Source organism: Trematomus bernacchii, unplaced genomic scaffold (assembly GCF_902827165.1).
Source record: "Trematomus bernacchii unplaced genomic scaffold, fTreBer1.1, whole genome shotgun sequence".
NCBI lineage: Eukaryota > Metazoa > Chordata > Actinopteri > Perciformes > Nototheniidae > Trematomus > Trematomus bernacchii.
Genome location: NW_022987821.1, coordinates 6,469,137 through 6,488,329, shown reverse-complemented (window position 1 = coordinate 6,488,329; position 19,193 = coordinate 6,469,137). Strand labels below are relative to the sequence as shown.

Genomic DNA, 19,193 nt, shown 5'->3' with positions numbered 1-19,193 from the left:
TTAGAATTGACAACACCATTTATTTTCAAACTTTAAACTGCATCCGGTTTAAATCAACATTTGTACATTAAAAAGCAGAGTATAAAACATATGCTTCTGACATTGTATGGTGGTTTCACAGATAAATAAAACATATGGTATGGTTACTTTTCTGCATATAAACACATGGAGGACATTACTGTATTTACATTATTGTTATGATCAAGTCAACCCTGCTCGATAAGCAAGAATTCATCATTAAAGTTTACATATTAGCCGTCTGTGATTTCTATGCCGTCCACATTTATTTATTAATCCATTTACACACACATAAATAAAGAACTGTATTTTTAGGAGTTAAGAGTTTTGACAAAATATATATAAAAATACTGCAGTGATATTATCTGGCACTTAAAATAAAAATATTTTCTATATTTACTTGTCTGTCTGGCATAATAGGTAAACAATACATTTCAGAGCCAGCAGGTCACTTTTAGAGGTACATCTCTAAGAAGTGGAGTATTCATTAAAAATATATTTAAAAAAGAGAGTCACAAATGTACCAGAAATATGTGGAAAATTAACTTGATTATTCTGATGCGTGGCCACCGGTGGATTCTGGACGAAATCCCACAACTTTTATATTTTAACAACATTTCTTTACCTGAAAATGTCTGATTTTATTCACAGAGAATATTCAAGTGTTTTTCTCGCAAAATGGTCAGTTTTTTCCTCTAAAATTACCGTTTTAATTTTGGAAAAAGGTCATTTAAATCTTTAGAATAATGTTAATTTCCATGACCGACACGGCCCTGATACACCTCTGTAGAAGAGACCAGGTGAACCCCTGAAGAAGAGGAGGGATGTCACACCCTCTGAGCTCTGGGACCTGTCTTCCGGGGCTGAGGAAGAGGAGGAGGCTGCTCTTCATCCACTGCCTCAGCTGGTCTGGGCACCTGAGGAAGAAAAGAGAGGATTTGAACAGATTCTACAAAGACCCCCAACCCCCCAAGCCACAAACTGTTCTGTCTGCTGCTGTCTGGCATCAGGTCTAAAACATTAGTAAGTCATCATGGGGATAGCTGTTAAATGAACCATCATGGCGCCGCCACACACACACACACACACACACACACACACACACACACACACACACACACACACACACACACACACACACACACACACACACACACACACACACACACACACACACACACACACACACACACACACACACACACACACACACACACACACACACACACACACACACACACACACACACACCTCCCCCCCCCCACCTCACCTGAGCAGCTCTGCGGGGGTTGGGCTCTGGATGTCCTTCAGGGACTCTGGGTTTCTGCTGGGGGTCTCGTTTGGAGCGATGCTTTCTGGGCCCCGTGTGTCCCGCCGGCTGCTGCTGCTGCTGCTGAGGAGGAGGATGATGATGAGGAGGAGGAAGATGAGGATGGTCGTGGAGGGGAGTCTGTGCATGTTGATGGTTATGCTGATCTTCTTTGGTCCACTCCAAACGCATCTCTGTTGAGTGAAAAATGTATTGTGAAGTCTAAAGTGCCTTTTTTTTGCTTCTTAATTCAAACAAAACTACATATTTTGAGTGTTTAGACATAGATAAGAGGCATTGCACATTAATTAAAAATAGAACAATGTGTGTCTATAGAGTATTTACAGAGTTCACAATATACAAATATAGAGAATAAATTAGAATATACTATAATAGACTAACCTATAACCTATACAAATACACACATAATACAAATGGTAAGAAACCCACCTTGCCGTCGCCTGCGGTTCTTCCATTTGGTGCAGAGGCAGCAAATGATCACCAGGATTATCAGCAACAGCACAAGTCCTGAGGGGACATTACAATATCAATATCATGCTTTCCATCAGAAATGTAGCATAGGTCGAGTTACAGTGGCTTTCTTTTTTATGTTCCACTTATTTCCATGTCTGTAGTCTGGTATATAAAGTCTGATAAAAACACATATTAGTACATAAAGTATATTGGTATAAAACGCCTGGCAAAAATATGTTTTAGTATATGTAGTCTGATAAAAATATGTATTAGTATATGTAGTAAAGATGTATTAGTATATATAGTCTGGTAAAAAGATGTATTAGTATATGTAGTCTGGTAAGAATATGTATTAGTATATGTAGTCTGATAAAAATATGTATTAGTATATGTAGTCTGATAAAAATATGTATTAGTATATATAGTCTGATAAAAAGATGTATTAGTATATGTAGTCTGATAAAAAGATGTATTAGTATATATAGTCTGATACAAATATGTATTAGTATATATAGTCTGATAAAAAGATGTATTAGTATATATAGTCTGGTAAAAATATGTATTAGTATATATAGTCTGGTAAAAAGATGTATTAGTATATATAGTCTGATAAAAATATGTATTAGTATATGTAGTCTGGTAAAAATATGTATTAGTATATGTAGTCTGATAAAAATATGTATTAGTATATGTAGTAAAGATGTATTAGTATATATAGTCTGGTAAAAATATGTATTAGTATATGTAGTCTGGTAAAAATATGTATTAGTATATGTAGTCTGGTAAAAATATGTATTAGTATATGTAGTCTGATAAAAATATGTATTAGTATATGTAGTCTGATAAAAAGATGTATTAGTATATATAGTCTGATAAAAATATGTATTAGTATATGTAGTCTGATAAAAATATGTATTAGTATATATAGTCTGATACAAATATGTATTAGTATATATAGTCTGATAAAAATATGTATTAGTATATGTAGTCTGATAAAAATATGTATTAGTATATGTAGTCTGATAAAAATATGTATTAGTATATGTAGTCTGATAAAAATATGTATTAGTATATATAGTCTGATAAAAATATGTATTAGTATATATAGTCTGATAAAAAGATGTATTAGTATATGTAGTCTGATAAAAATATGTATTAGTATATATAGTCTGATACAAATATGTATTAGTATATATAGTCTGATAAAAATATGTATTAGTATATGTAGTCTGATAAAAATATGTATTAGTATATGTAGTCTGATAAAAATATGTATTAGTATATGTAGTCTGATAAAAATATGTATTAGTATATATAGTCTGATAAAAATATGTATTAGTATATGTAGTCTGATAAAAATATGTATTAGTATATATAGTCTGATAAAAATATGTATTAGTATATGTAGTCTGATAAAATATGTATTAGTATATATAGTCTGATAAAAATATGTATTAGTATATGTAGTCTGATAAAAATATGTATTAGTATATATAGTCTGATACAAATATGTATTAGTATATATAGTCTGATAAAAATATGTATTAGTATATGTAGTCTGATAAAAAGATGTATTAGTATATATAGTCTGATAAAAATATGTATTAGTATATGTAGTCTGATAAAAAGATGTATTAGTATATATAGTCTGATAAAAATATGTATTAGTATATGTAGTCTGATAAAAATATGTATTAGTATATATAGTCTGATACAAATATGTATTAGTATATATAGTCTGATAAAAATATGTATTAGTATATGTAGTCTGATAAAAATATGTATTAGTATATGTAGTCTGATAAAAATATGTATTAGTATATGTAGTCTGATAAAAATATGTATTAGTATATATAGTCTGATAAAAATATGTATTAGTATATAGTCTGATAAAAAGATGTATTAGTATATGTAGTCTGATAAAAATATGTATTAGTATATATAGTCTGATAAAAATATGTATTAGTATATGTAGTCTGATAAAAATATGTATTAGTATATATAGTCTGATAAAAATATGTATTAGTATATGTAGTCTGATAAAAAGATGTATTAGTATATGTAGTCTGATAAAAATATGTATTAGTATATATAGTCTGATAAAAATATGTATTAGTATATGTAGTCTGATAAAAATATGTATTAGTATATATAGTCTGATAAAAATATGTATTAGTATATGTAGTCTGATAAAAATATGTATTAGTATATATAGTCTGATACAAATATGTATTAGTATATATAGTCTGATAAAAATATGTATTAGTATATGTAGTCTGATAAAAAGATGTATTAGTATATATAGTCTGATAAAAATATGTATTAGTATATGTAGTCTGATAAAAAGATGTATTAGTATATGTAGTCTGATAAAAATATGTATTAGTATATGTAGTCTGATACAAATATGTATTAGTATATATAGTCTGATAAAAATATGTATTAGTATATGTAGTCTGATAAAAAGATGTATTAGTATATATAGTCTGATAAAAATATGTATTAGTATATGTAGTCTGATAAAAAGATGTATTAGTATATGTAGTCTGATAAAAATATGTATTAGTATATGTAGTCTGATAAAAATATGTATTAGTATATATAGTCTGATAAAAATATGTATTAGTATATATAGTCTGATACAAATATGTATTAGTATATATAGTCTGATAAAAATATGTATTAGTATATGTAGTCTGATAAAAATATGTATTAGTATATATAGTCTGATAAAAATATGTATTAGTATATGTAGTCTGATAAAAATATGTATTAGTATATATAGTCTGATAAAAATATGTATTAGTATATGTAGTCTGATAAAAATATGTATTAGTATATATAGTCTGATAAAAATATGTATTAGTATATATAGTCTGATAAAAAGATGTATTAGTATATGTAGTCTAGTCTGATAAAAACACGTACCTCCTCCACCGGCCACGATAATCCAGATATAAATATTTTGTCCCAATATTTGTATTTTCTCCTTCAAAACTTGAGGGAGAAAGAGGAGAAGAAACACATTGAGAAGCTGGGAGAGAAATGGCTTCTTCCTCCTGAGAGTGAATCCGATGTGTTTGATACTCACAGCCCTTCACGCAGTTCTTCGTCACAGCGTCGCTCTTCATCACGCCGAGTCGGGTGGTGACGCTGCACCTGAAGGAGTCCGACTGCACCTGTTTGGCTTCTTGAGTCAGTTTCCATTCACCTTTGAGCTTTGCCTCCACCTTGTCGTTCTTTAGCCACTCTACCTTGTCACTGGAATACTGGGTAGATACATGTGGAGAAACGGAGAGATTAGAGAAGATCTGGAGCTTCAGGTGAAACTGGAATCCAATCCAACTTTAGTTATATAGCACACAAATTCCTACTGGCCATTTAAAGAGCTCAAAAATAAAATAAAATAGAATAAAAAAGAATAGACGAAATGGAATAGAATAAAAATAAAATACAAATAAAATTAGATTACAAATTAACTGAATTAAACAACAAAGAATTTAATAAAATAAAATTGAAGAATAAAATAAAATGAAAAGTTGAGTTGCTTTGGAAATATCACAGTAGCTTGACAGAAAAAACCCTAACCACATTTCAGATAAGATGGTCTCTGCAAAAATCCATCAGCTGACATTGAAGGTCCCATGTCATGGCCATTTCTACTGATCATAATTCCATTGTTGAGGTCTACTAGAATAGATTTATATTGTCCAATGTTCCAAACTCACATTGGTTTCTCATACAGCATCTCTGTATAGTATGTGTATTCACTCTCTGTCCTAAACGGCTTGTTGGAGCTCCTGACCCCCTCCCTGTGAGCCCAGTGTGCTCTGATTGGTCAGCTCGCCCACTCTGTTCTGATGAGTCCACCACCGTTACAGCGGAACATCAGTGATTATGTGTTTTACAATGGCGTTTGTTAGCAACCAGAAAATGACACCAGTAATGACAACCAGATGAGAATGCTGCGTGGGGTCTGGGTGCCGTGTTGGCGGGACGTTGCGGGGCTCGCTGCTCCGCCCCTTTGAGGCTCGAGGAGCGGCCAGTGTGAGCTGGATTACTGGTGTCGTTTCCTGGTTGCTGCCTGAGCACACACACATAGACAGGTCTTTTCTGTGTTAGAGTTTTACTCGCTACAGGGTGTACTTTGAGGGGTTGTGACTCTGCAGACCGTTTACATGCAGAAAAACCTTCATAACACACAAGGGGACGGGTAATAACCAGAAAAGCATGACATGGGCCCTTTAAAGGGGACCTATCATGCTATATTATTCAAATATAGCATGATAGGTCCCCTTTAAGTTTAGTTGATTTAAATGGTCAGATAAGCAAACTTTTTGAGTGTGTGGAACAAAGAACAACTTTTAAACTTTCTTTCAGTAACTATTTATGCAGGTTTAGCATTGACCTATAATGCCTCAGATTCAGCTAACGCTACGAGCTAACACTAAAGTTGTTATTTAGGATAATGGTTTGTTAACAGCAGCCAGAACCAGCTTTAAAACAAACTTGATTTGGCTCTTGTTTCTTTCCTAACTTAAATAATGAATGAAATGTACTTTTGTTCTTACCTTCTTAGCGAAATTGCAGGTAAATATGGCTGAGGTTTTTTTACATTCAACGGCCACTGAAGGCTTCGGGACGCGTTCTGAGGAGATGAATCAGAACAAACATCAGGATAAAGCCTTTTTGGATAAAAAAAAACACTTTGCATTACCAGAAACTTTGAGATAAGATGTGGTGAAATTGACATATGATAGGAAATGAAACCAAATGATGTTTTCTTTCACTTTAAGAGTAGAATTTGGATAAATAATACACATTTTAAACAGTTGGTGGTTGTTTTTACACATCCAGTTTATCAAGAAACACTTAAATACATTTGGTTATTACTCACCCAATACACATAAACGTGTGGTTTTCAATTCCTTTCCAATTGTCTTTCCCTTTGCATCCAGAACCTCAGGCTTGTACGCCCCGTTGTTGATCATCGTCACATCCTTCAGCCACAAGGATCCGTTTTCATGAATGTCTTCCTTTTTCCCTGAGAGTAATTTGCTTTTTTTCGAAATCCGACTAAATAGGATCATACTGTTGTTGTACGTCCATTTCAAGCGGTCTGTGTCGGTCAGTGTGCGGCCCAGAGGCACATTGACGCTGTCGCCCCTCGCAGCGTGAATGTCACACAGCTCCTGGGAATCTTTGGGACGGAAAGAAACGTGAGGAAACACAGAGAAGCAGATGTGTAAATGCTTCAATCAATCACATGATAACTCAAATGCAGCATTCTGGGATTCTGATCTTTTCAAAAGCCTCACTTACAGTAGGTCCTCTGGTGGCTGAAGGGTGGTTTAAATGCAACAGAAATATGTATTTATTGTACAAGCAGCATATAATACTTTCTGGATTCTCGGGACATCTCTAAGCGATTGTACAATCACAACAGAGCCGGCCAGCTAACCAATCAGAGCAGACTGGGCTCTGGTTTCAGACAGAGGGTGAAAAGAGGTGATGCAGCACAGGCAGTATGAGAGAAATAAAGAGCTTTTTGAACATTGAAGCGTGGAAAAGTGGAGTCAAATGTGGATTAAACTTCGACCACAACATCGTGTGTGAGCAGCAATGATGCTCCTTTTTGAAGCTCACCTCGAAACGTCTACCATTCTACAAAAAATAGGTTCGAACCTGCGTGTTCCTCACCCTCCTGCACATTTCACACAAACCATTAAATGTGAAACCGTAGCATATGAAATGAAACTCTGCCTCATACGTGTGATTTATATCCTGTCGTCTCTGAGCACACCGCAATCTGCCAGGAAGCCACGCACAGCAAAACACACGCTCTAATATAACGTCTGCTTAAACTTCACTTGCATGAACTTAAATATGTATTATAATGTGTTGTTTTATACTCAAAATAATCAATTTTCTGTATTAAAGGGGTGTAGAATTGGGCTTGAACTCTTTAATTGCAATGTCGCTTTGATAGGGTTTCATTTTCTGTGAAGGCTACCCACAGGAAATGGTTTCATGAGTCATCATCATCTAATAAGGTGAAACATTCATATATTCCTCATACAATATCTAAAAATAACGTATTGGAGCCTTCTTTAGAAATCGCATTATTGGAGTTTGGAGTCAAAATGGGTTTAATGAATCATTACAAAAGAAATTAAGGCTGTACCGAATGTCATTTAATTTCTACATTCGAAGCTTCAATTGAGGTTTTTGGAGTTTAACTTCTACGGTCATCATGTTTTAACCCCCCCAAAAATCCTCCAAATGAATAAAATCATTCATCGGGGTTCAGATTTTTGGATTAAATCAACTTTGATGCTCAAAACTGGCCATTTGTGATCGGTAAGAAAGTGATGACGAGTGACTTAAGTCTTTTCCTATAAAAACTGTTCGAGCCAAAACGACATAACACGGTAGGCGTGTGGTGCAGTGGGTTGTGCGTTGGTGTTCGGATCAGGTTCAAACCCCACTGCAGTCAGCATGTCGTTGTGTCCCTGGGCAAGACACTTTACCCCAAATTGCTCCTGTGGGGATTGTCCACAGTACTTAATGTATGTAAGTCACATAACATCAGCATTACCGTTGGAAAGTTTACGCAGAAACACAGGAGAGTACAGAAAAAGGGCATGGGGAGGGTCTTTAAAGAATCACATGGTCCCTCTTCTCTGTTACAGAACATCTGAAAATCAAATCTAACAGTCTACAATCATCCAAAGCTGAATGAGAAAGGTTAAATATTGTTGTTTTTCCATCAAACTCAGAGGAAGTTAAACAATGCAGTGTTGTGAAATGGAAATGACTTCATATCTCTGACTGTCACACAAGCAGCTGATACATATCCCCAGTTCCCCTTAAGTGAATGTGTGTCAGTCTGAATTGACGCTGTTTTGGCATCACAACGCTGTTATGAAAGTTTCTCTGGTATAACATGGGTGATGTTAGCATAGCAACCGAAGCTAAACTGACTACTTGCTAAGCCGTTTTCTAAAGGCACATTTTACCGGCGTATTTTTCATTATGATTCTACTTGTGATAGTCGGACATGACAACCTGTGCAGACCATGTATTGATTCCATCCGATAGCTGCTATAATAACAAACAAAACGTCTGCCTGCTCTCCACAATGATCAATAACAGCGAACGGATGGTCAAAGTAAGGTACACATTTCCTGCACGCCTCGACGTAAGCGACGCCGCGTCATAGCTCCGAAACTCTTGCCTCTAGTGGAACACCGACGTTTTTTTTTTTAATGTAACTGTTTCTTAAAAAATGACGGTGTGATGTTGAGCCTCATGTTGTGCTCCAGTTGTGACGGAAAGAAAAGTACCACAACTATTATCAAACTTGACTATACACTGGCTGTATAAAACAGTTATCAAAGCTGTGATAGCACAAGTAATTGAAGACGAGTAGGGAACTGTTATTTTTTTTTAATTGCCTTCCTTTTTCTCAAACCACAGGAAGCATGCAGGCTTCACACCACAACTTCACACCTAGGCTGCAAATGTGAAACTGCAAAACACCAGCGTTTGACTTTTTGACGTTTAAAAAATGAACACCAATAAAATCCTTCAATCCAAATCATGTGCATCAGCTCAAAGTGCTTTAAAAAAAGTATCTATTAAATCGTTTGCTTAGCTGAGAATCTATTGCATTTTACGCCCTCTAATTTCAATGTGTTTGAATGGAAAAACCCTAGACGTTTTATAATAACACTGATGTGATTTTACCCCCATTATATTCCTGTATTCTTCCCCTATACACTCAGCTGATAAGTCGTATTTTATTTCTCTGCCGCACTGAAGCGCACCTCGCTCTGCTTCCTGTTTCCTCTGTAACCTCGTTCAGGCCGTCGCGACCACATCTGCTGCGACGCCACTTCTTTTGTCTACCTGATATACTTCTGTCAGAGGTTTCAACTCGCAATCAAAACACACCACAGCTACAGATAGAAATAATTATGATCTAACAGGTGAAGTCAGTGCACATCCACACGTATGAATGCAGAGCCACAGGAAAGCAGAGGTGGGAAGCAGTGGAGTACAAATAGGCCTACTTCATTACTGTACTTAAGTACATTTTTCTGGTATCAGTACTTTACTCCACGACGACTTTTGACTTTGACTTCTTACATTTTGAACCCAAATACCTGTACTTTCTACTTCTTACATTTTGAACCCAAATACCTGTACCTTCTACTTCTTACATTTTGAACCCAAATACCTGTACTTTCTACTTCTTACATGTTGAACACAAATACCTGTACTTTCTACTTCTTACATGTTGAACACAAATACCTGTACTTTCTACTTCTTACATTTTGAACCCAAATACCTGTACTTTCTACTTCTTACATTTTGAACCCAAATACCTGTACTTTCTACTTCTTACATTTTGAACACAAATACCTGTACTTTCTGCTTCTTACATATTGAACACAAATACCTGTACTTTCTACTTCTTACATGTTGAACACAAATACCTGTACTTTCTACTTCTTACATGTTGAACCCAAATACCTGTACTTTCTACTTCTTACATGTTGAACCCAAATACCTGTACTTTCTACTTCTTACATATTGAACACAAATACCTGTACTTTCTACTTCTTACATGTTGAACACAAATACCTGTACTTTCTACTTCTTACATGTTGAACCCAAATACCTGTACTTTCTACTTCTTACATGTTGAACACAAATACCTGTACTTTCTACTTCTTACATGTTGAACACAAATACCTGTACTTTCTACTTCTTACATGTTGAACCCAAATACCTGTACTTTCTACTTCTTACATGTTGAACCCAAATACCTGTACTTTCTACTTCTTACATGTTGAACTCAAATACCTGTACTTTCTACTTCTCTCATTTTCCAAACAGGCTGGTTCCTTTAGTTTGAATGTGTGTTTGGTGGCGTGATCATTATTATTTAGAGTCATTGCGTGCCTATTGATTTGAACACGATCCGTGTATCCATCACTTCCTGGTCTTCTCTAAAGAAGAGGGACCAATGAAAACGTTGTCATGTTGCCGTTGTTCAGCATGGAAACATTCATTAGATAACAATGACATTATTGTTCTATTAATATAAAGGGAGGTCAGGTACTCTTTAAAACAGCTGCTAGTTATGGGGACTTTTTACTGAAGTACATTTTAAAGCCCTCTTTACTTTTACTTGAGTAAAGAAGTTTAGTCAGTACTTCTACTTTTACAAGAGTATTTTTAAACACGAGTATCTGTACTTCTACTTGAGTAAAGGATGTGTGTACTATATGATCTGCATTGATTCATCTATCAACAGAACATTTAATCCATTACCTGCTGAGCAAAAATGTAAGAAAATGCAGTTTTTAGCCTCTCAAATATGGACATTTCCTACTATTCAAATGTTTAAATGAACTGAGTTGCTGAAAGCCGGTATAAGACTGACAAATAATACTAATAATACATTTGTATAGCGCCTTTCAAGGGACCCAAGGCCGCTTTACATGGTGAACAAACAAACAAAAGGGGCAGATAATAAAGTAGATAACAGGTGAGTTTTTAATGATAAAAACAACTCATTTAAACAAATTAGGATGGACGTTTTTCACTATTTTCATTCTTCTTTTTTTTAAGAAATTCATTATTTAAGGGAAGAATCAGTAAATTAACCAATTATTAAATAATCCTTAGTATTTAATTGAATTGATTTCACGTCATTCAATGTCAGTGCCTTTAGCTACAGCTGAATAAACGCATTAGGAGTTACAATTTGTGCCAAAGAAATCTTCATACGTACTGACTTAGAAAAGTACAAAATGTACCCTTTAGTTTGGATCTAGTTTATTTAATTTGTTAAGGTTTCTTTTGTCAGTCAAATATTCAAATGCAAATGATTATTTGAGGAAAACAGATTCTTAAAACTGTCTGAAATAATGTGTTTAGTTGAGCGAGCATACACTGTACCAAATAGCTTTTTATAAATATGCAATGAGTTAAATACATTAGGGAGTATAGAATAATGCAGCATGATCAAACTATAGCAGAAATAAGAAGGTAACGAGACAGCTAAACTAAGATTCTTTAAAGTTAATTTCTGCTTTTAATATTTTGTATATATCCTTTAAGATCCAGAGCTGGGACAGGAAGTGCAATTTGAAGCCTGTTGCTAAAGAGAATCCTACAAAAAGACCCATGTTTTAATTTGAAACCTATTAGAAATGATACTTTGTAAGGAGGTAATTGTTAATTAGTTACCTGTGGAGGCAGAGGCGTAGCAGCAGAGCAGGAGCAGAGAGACGGAGGCAGCAGACATCTTCATCGCCATCTTCATCATCATCTGACAGAGAAACAGCCGCTTTCCATTATCGAGGTTATTTCCTGTCACAGCAGTGAGATACCCTCCTTTATGAGTGTGTGTGTGTGTGTGTTCATGGTTTCTAAAGGAAGTGATCCAAGAGGCCCCCATCTTGACATCTCATTGTCAAAGAAGAAACGTTGCATCATATTCAGAGCAAACGGAGACATTAAACGTGTAATTGTAGATATTACAATATACATTAAATTGAAAATGAAAACCTAAACTAAATATACATTTTAGCTGACCTGTTTAAAAACTCTTTGTCACTCTTAAAAACTGGCATTATTATCCTGTAAACTGCCTTTTTTAAATCACAACTATCCTCACTCATTAAAAGATATTTACATAATTCTATTCATTTCATACAGACTTTGTAGAGTTAGAAGTGTCGAAAATGAGGTATATTTTATAGGGCTGTAAAGCAGAAAAATGTCACTTCTAGAGGAAAAATGCTCAGTTTTTTTAATTGCTTTTAAATACAGATGCACAGGTGTTGTGTCAAAGAGATTTTTGAAAGGTCAGGGACACGTATCAACATTGCTAACAAACCCAAAGTGGGACAAAGTCCACAATAACAGGAAATAAATGAAGATTATGAGCGAGAATGGGTTACTTCAGGTTGCTTTGTTACTCAGCTGATAAAGTGAAGGCATCTCGGTACAAACTGCTAGCAGCAACACATATCTGTACATATATGTTTGTGCAATTAGTTTATTAATAGAAATGTTTGTGTTCACTTTAAGGTACGTCAGGTAGATATTTGGTAGAGCTGGCGTGGCCTCGTTTCTCTCCTTTGTGTCGCTGCAAGGGAAACAGGTTGTTGAGTTGTGGTTTCAGATCACAAACACCATCTCTGTATTTCACAGGGCTGGTTTCAGTCATTCTTTAGAAAAGTCAAAGGTAGCTTTTGGATCGAGTAAATTAAGTTAGGAAACTCTTGGGAAAAAGAAAGTAAAAAGAGACATTTTAGACGAAAATATTCTAAAAAGGTGAACTGTTATTCGTTCATAAGATATTATAGTATCAGGAGAAATAAGTACATTTGTTAGGGACTACTTTCAGCTGCGGATGAATACACACTTCAGCAGTACAACACAGGTAAAAGATGTACCATTTTAAACTTGATTTACTTGTTCGTACGAAAGAAAGCAGAAATTCACTAGAGCCGTTTGTTACTCAGACCAGGAGTGACTTCTGAGAATTTGAGATGCCTAATAATCAAGTTTCACATCCTCGTGCCACTTCCTTCCTATTTAGCTTTCAGATTCGGACCTCAAAGAACCCTCATTGCCCTCATTCAGGTGTATTAAGTTGGGCACTGTGTAACCAGGTATAGCAAATAAAATATGACCTACTCGTCTCTCGCTTATTCACACTTAAAGCATGTGAATGTCTTCTTAACATCTTAAAATATTTATATTTTTGGGCTTTTCTCAAGGTTGAAATACTGCAGGGATGAAGAAGATGTCAAACTCTGGACCCATTACTCAGATCATGGTTTTTCACGACACAATGAAAAATCTAATCATTCCTCTGTATCGTATCTCTCACTGCCAAGAGAAGGAAGCCTTTATTTTCACTCACATTGATTTTAAGTTGGGATATGACTTTGTGATTATTCTGTTTTTAGCATATGATAGTGCCACTGAGTGTTGGTACTTCCTAAACTCAGTTATTTAACTTGTTTTAAATCTAAATCTGATAATTATTAACATCTATTCATGTGCTGTCCACAAGCAAACACACACACATTGAAGTGTCACAGTCACACACACATTGAAGTGTCACAGTCACACACACATTGAAGTGTCATAAGTTGTTATGACCGGCCTGTAGGCCACAACAGGAAAAGAGAGAGAGACGTATGAGAATATGAGAGGATGGGCGAGGGGAAAGGATCCCGGCGAGAGTCTTCCTGCAGCGGGCTTGGAGAGAGTCACGAAGGCCATGTGACACCTCGGCTCCGGCCTGGGTTGCGGTCGAATAGTCCAAAAATCAGCTCCTAAATTCTAACCCTATCGTCTATTCCTTGACCTCTGAGTGAAACGTCATGGGGTTAAGGGATAGTGGATAGGAGAATTCAAAAGGATTTAGGAGAATTCAAAAGGATTTAGGAGAATTCAAAAGGATTTAGGAGAAGAGACTGCGGTACTTTAGAGAATCCGACTGCACTTTCACTATCCGACGTGTTTATGATGCGCCAGCGGAGGTCATAAATGTGCGTCTGCTGCTGTGGGGAAACTATGGAAACTACAGTTTTCTATACAGCGGACTACAACAGGGATGTTTAATAAGAACGAGGGACTACTGTAAACTCATCTAGAGACTCTGCACCGTGCTCTGATGCTGTTGTTTTATGCTTTATGAACGTGGACAACAGAGACACATATTCTTCATGACCAAAGTTGGAATTGAAATAAAAAAGGAAAGTGAAACTTATGCTCGTCACCCTCTCCCTCCGGTCCACATTAATACAAATGATCCCAATACGTATGATTGTATGAAAAGATCTTAAAATCAATACAAATGTATTTATTATAAACATTAGTCCTTAACATCTATCACTGTGTATATCACCATTCAAACATCTTTTAAAAGTTGAACAAACCCCACACAGCTTAGTAAAGACTGTGAAATGTTGACTTTATTTGATAATTTCAGTAAAAACTAACGTTCATATTTCTCTTTTTGATTATAATACTGATGAACGTTCAAAACAAAGCACTTTGGCAACTTACCACATACGTTTTGAATCGTTACGGAGCGTCCACACAGCAGCGTTAAAAAAATCTTGGAACGATGGGGTGACGTCACTTTGCCTCACTTTTCGCCGAACTGCATTGTGGGCAGCAGAGCGGAGATTTTCAGGATTTTCAGGATTCAAAGTTGAACAATGTTCAACTTTTGAAGCTGAGGTGGAAGCGTCAATCAAATCCCGTGTATGCAAATCTTTCATGATATCATTTCTGTTCATAATCGGTTGTTTCCGTGAACGGCCGACTGTTGTGTGACGGCAAATGCTGCGGCCGCAAGGCATTGTGGGGCAGCATTTTCTCCTCTCCTTTCGGTTACGGACCGTCCACACAGCAGCGTTAAAAAAATCTTGGAGGTGGGCGTATCTGAAGCTTGGGGATTTTTTGCGAGCAAGGCACCAACAACCAATCACATGAATCTCCCGCCCATACTTGCCAACCCTCCCGATTTTCGCGGGAGACTCCCTATTTCATAACCCTCCCCCGGTTTCCTCCCGGGGTCATATTTCTCCCGCATTTCTCCCGATTTCTGACAAAATCAGATTTACCCTGGACTGTTTCCACTCGGACTTTAATACAGCTACACCATTGTTTGGTTTCCATGGTAGCGCGTCTCTTTAGTAGCGCACGCAACTGAAAGTCTGAGAGGGTGAAGAAGATAGTCACAGTAAACAGAACAAGAATCGACAACTCCACCCTCTGCTCACTCCTTTCCTGGATACAGGTCCAGCCCACACATATGCTCCATGGTGCTACAGGTATTGCACTTACAACTACAATAAGCATGTTAATGTTAATCGAAAACAGCTCCGGCGATCCACTAGCACCCCCCCCCCCCGCAGTGGTTTTGAAATGCTCCCGATTTCTGAGGTCTCAAGGTTGGCAAGTATGCTCCCGCCCCCGACATACGAAGCAAAAAAGTTTGAAGTAAACTGGATATAAACTCCCCAAACAGGCGAAAACATACCACTGTCTCTGCCACCTCCCTCCATGCCTGGCTCCTCCGGTTTGTATCCCGGTAGGTAAATAGGTCTGGTCATAAAGCACCGGGTGATTCCCTACCGCTAATTTCTCCTCCATTTTTTGGAATATGAGGAAATTGCGGTATGTCACTCCCAGCTTACACGCCGTTTGATTGGCTAGAGCTTGAACGGTCAGATTTGCGTACACGGGATTTGATTGGCTGACGCTTCCACCTCAGCCTCAAAAGTTGAACATTGTTCAACTTTGAATCCTGAAAATCCTGAAAATCTCCGCTCGCCTGCCCACAATGCAGTTCGGCGAAAAGTGAGGGAAAGTGACGTCACCCCATTCAAAGTGAATGGGCAGAAGCGTTTCAAGATTTTTTAACGCTGCTGTGTGGACGGTCCGTTAGGGAGGTCCAGTGGTTCCTAAGCTAAAGGAGGTTATAAAGGAAGTTTGAAACCTCCTTTCCTTTCATTTAGAGAATTTGAACGGCACTTATCATGGCTGCCACTGAGGGACTTCCGGGTCATTTCACTCCGTAAGGAAGGTTCCTAAGCTAAATGGACTATTCGACCGCAACCCAGGTTTCCCCAGTCATGCAGATTGGCCTCCTCAGCTCCACCCCCATCACAGGACCTGCAACACACCTGCACACTCACAGGCCACAGGCTCTGGGGCCATCACACACACACATTGAAGTGTCACAGTCACACGCACACAACACTGTTTACTGTGAAGGAAACGCCTTAATAAAGGGTGCTATAAAAGTGTGTTTTCTTCCACTAAAGATGAGCAGAACAAGCTATAAACAGACTTCTTAACACCTTTGTGATTGTGAAGCAACGCAAACACACATCTGGGTAAACAGTGATACTTAGTGTTACCTGCAGTCATCCACAGGGGGTCACTATTACGCTGCATGTGCAGGTACTTTAAAACCAATACATGACAATTAGTTCAATTCAATTGCACACAACGAGATGCATAAAGAAAAATACAGATCCCTGCCTCCTTCACAGACACTTTCTTGTATTTCTGACTCTTATACATCAATTTATTTAATGTATTCAACACACACAGGTTTGTTATTTTATTAATATATTTTAGCATACACTGCCTTTGAATTGTCTGATTAAATGTGTAGCATTTTTTAGCTCTTTAAGCTGGATATCCTACATGAAAAGTGCACTTTATATATTAAGTTACTGTGAGTCGTTATTATGAGATAGGAAATAAATGAATACATTTAAAATACTCTGTATAAACTGCATATTAAAGTATGATGAACTTTGTAAAACTGATTTTCTTGTGTATTTATTTGAACTTCTACGCTAGCAAGGAATAAAAACTACTGTATTTTGTTCATTATTAATTAATTTCTTTATATAAAATAGATGAGAGCAGCTTCTGATTGGATTTGCTTCCAGTTTATTTTGAGTGTACTGCTTTTATAAACTTTACCGGGATGTAAAACTTAAAAAAATGTGACTCTGTGCTCTACAAAACAACTTGAAGGAAGAAGGAAACAGGTCGGATGTTGAGATGGAGTTCATCACAGGACACAGATGACCCTCTTCTGTTAAATGGGCTTTTTATAAATAGAGCAAATATGTTTCCACTGCTGTGATCCAACAAAACCCTTTAAGATACCTCAGCGTCCAATCACAACGCTCCGTGTTAACCTCAACAACCAATCACAGTGGTTCAGTCAGAATGCTCTTAATAACCGGAGCCAATCAGATATTTGAACTTGACTAAATCAAAGGAAATGTGTCTCCTGAGGGACGAGATACTTCGCTGGCAACATATTTCATTTCAAAGGGAACATGTGGATCATTTGAGAGAAGGGTACACACTACTCTACTCATGACCTTAGCCTCAGTATTTCTAAAATCCTGGCCATTTGCAGCGACCCCTAAGTAAATAAACACACTTTTATGCAAGAAGTAACTTGCACTAGCTTGCCATTATTTCCTATCCGCTTCTTACTACATCTCTACTTTACATTTCTAATATATAACGGATATAACAAGCTTCAATAACTTCAATTCTGGCAAAAAAAAAGCTGGACAATAGGCAGATGGTGATGCTAATTGGAAGCTAACATACTCATCAGTGTTTGTTGAAGGGTTAAAAGAGCAGAATAATGTTCCTTCATCCCTATCTGACTCCTTCCCATGTCTAAAGCTCACATAGACCCAACAGAATCATGACGTATTTAAAGAGTTTTGTACAGAAATTGTAGCTCTGATCTCACAGTGAAATGGTCCCAGTTCATTTTCTATTTCCAGAGGAATGACAAGTGTTTTCCAAAAACCCGGTACACTGGATCAGAGTTATTTTTAGAGGCTGATTGTTGCCGGTTATCTCTCGGGAACGCCGATGTTTGCAGGCGCTGGGTGGGAGTGATTATTTTGGAGACGTGACAGTGGGCCATCAGGTGCTGCGGATTTGAGAGGTTTTATTTCGGGAGGAGCGTCTGTTTTATGTGGGTTTTATTGAACAAGTCTGATGCTTATGCCTGGATTAGAGTTACAACAGGAGCGTGCTGTGGTTACTCTCAGCTATTGTGGTGCTTAAGTCCGTGGGTTAGGAGTCATTTGGGATCAGGTGTGCTGGATTTAGGATGTTCATTTGATTTATATTCATTCCCTTTCCTGGATTACATCAGGAGATTTGAAAAGTGAACACATCAGACAGGGTGTACTGAATCAACAACTAAATGTGTTTGCCAATAACTGACTATTTGATTGAAATGTATAAGAGATAACACCTGAGATTCCACATGTATAAGGTAATACATAAGACGAGTCTCTATGATTCACAAAAAATGTTGGGGGGGGCATCTTTAAGGTTGAGTGTTTTATCCTGATTGAAACATTCATCCCTTCAAGTGGAGAGTAGGACAGGTTTTATTCAACATTAAAGGCTTTAACCCACCTGACATTAGATTTCTCTTAATGTAATCTTATATATTACATTAAGAGACCACTTTAATGTCATCAGAGCGGGTTTCAGAGTTGTTGTGTCCTGCGTTGGTGCTCTCCTATAAAAGCCCCTATCAGACAAAGTAGCTCTTAGACGAGGCCTCTGGGGAGAAGCGCGTTGCACGCTGCTCCACATAGCTGGCTATATCTGGAGAACAGAAAGAGAGAATGTGTGTGAAGCTGCCAACAGCACTAAGTCCTCCAGAGTAAACACAGCTGATGGGGTAAACCATCCTTCTTCACCCCTAAAATGCCCTTCCTATTCCTTTCTATTCATCTCTACCACTTTCTCAAACAACATAGCACACTTACATCAACAA

At 36.8% G+C, this 19,193-nt stretch overlaps 1 protein-coding gene across 1 annotated transcript; it reads right to left on the bottom strand.

Annotated features, from left to right (window-relative positions):
* LOC117498905 (T-cell surface antigen CD2-like) lies at positions 1-12,209 on the bottom strand. The gene is made up of 8 exons (XM_034151074.1): positions 12,065-12,209; positions 6,699-7,001; positions 6,373-6,449; positions 4,893-5,070; positions 4,730-4,798; positions 1,778-1,855; positions 1,289-1,521; positions 1-935 (listed from the first exon to the last, which is right to left on the bottom strand). The coding sequence occupies exons 1-8, from the start codon at positions 12,144-12,146 to the stop codon at positions 846-848; spliced, it is 1,110 nt and encodes a 369-aa protein (XP_034006965.1). The 5' UTR covers positions 12,147-12,209; the 3' UTR covers positions 1-845.
* Positions 12,210-19,193: the final 6,984 nt, after the last annotated feature.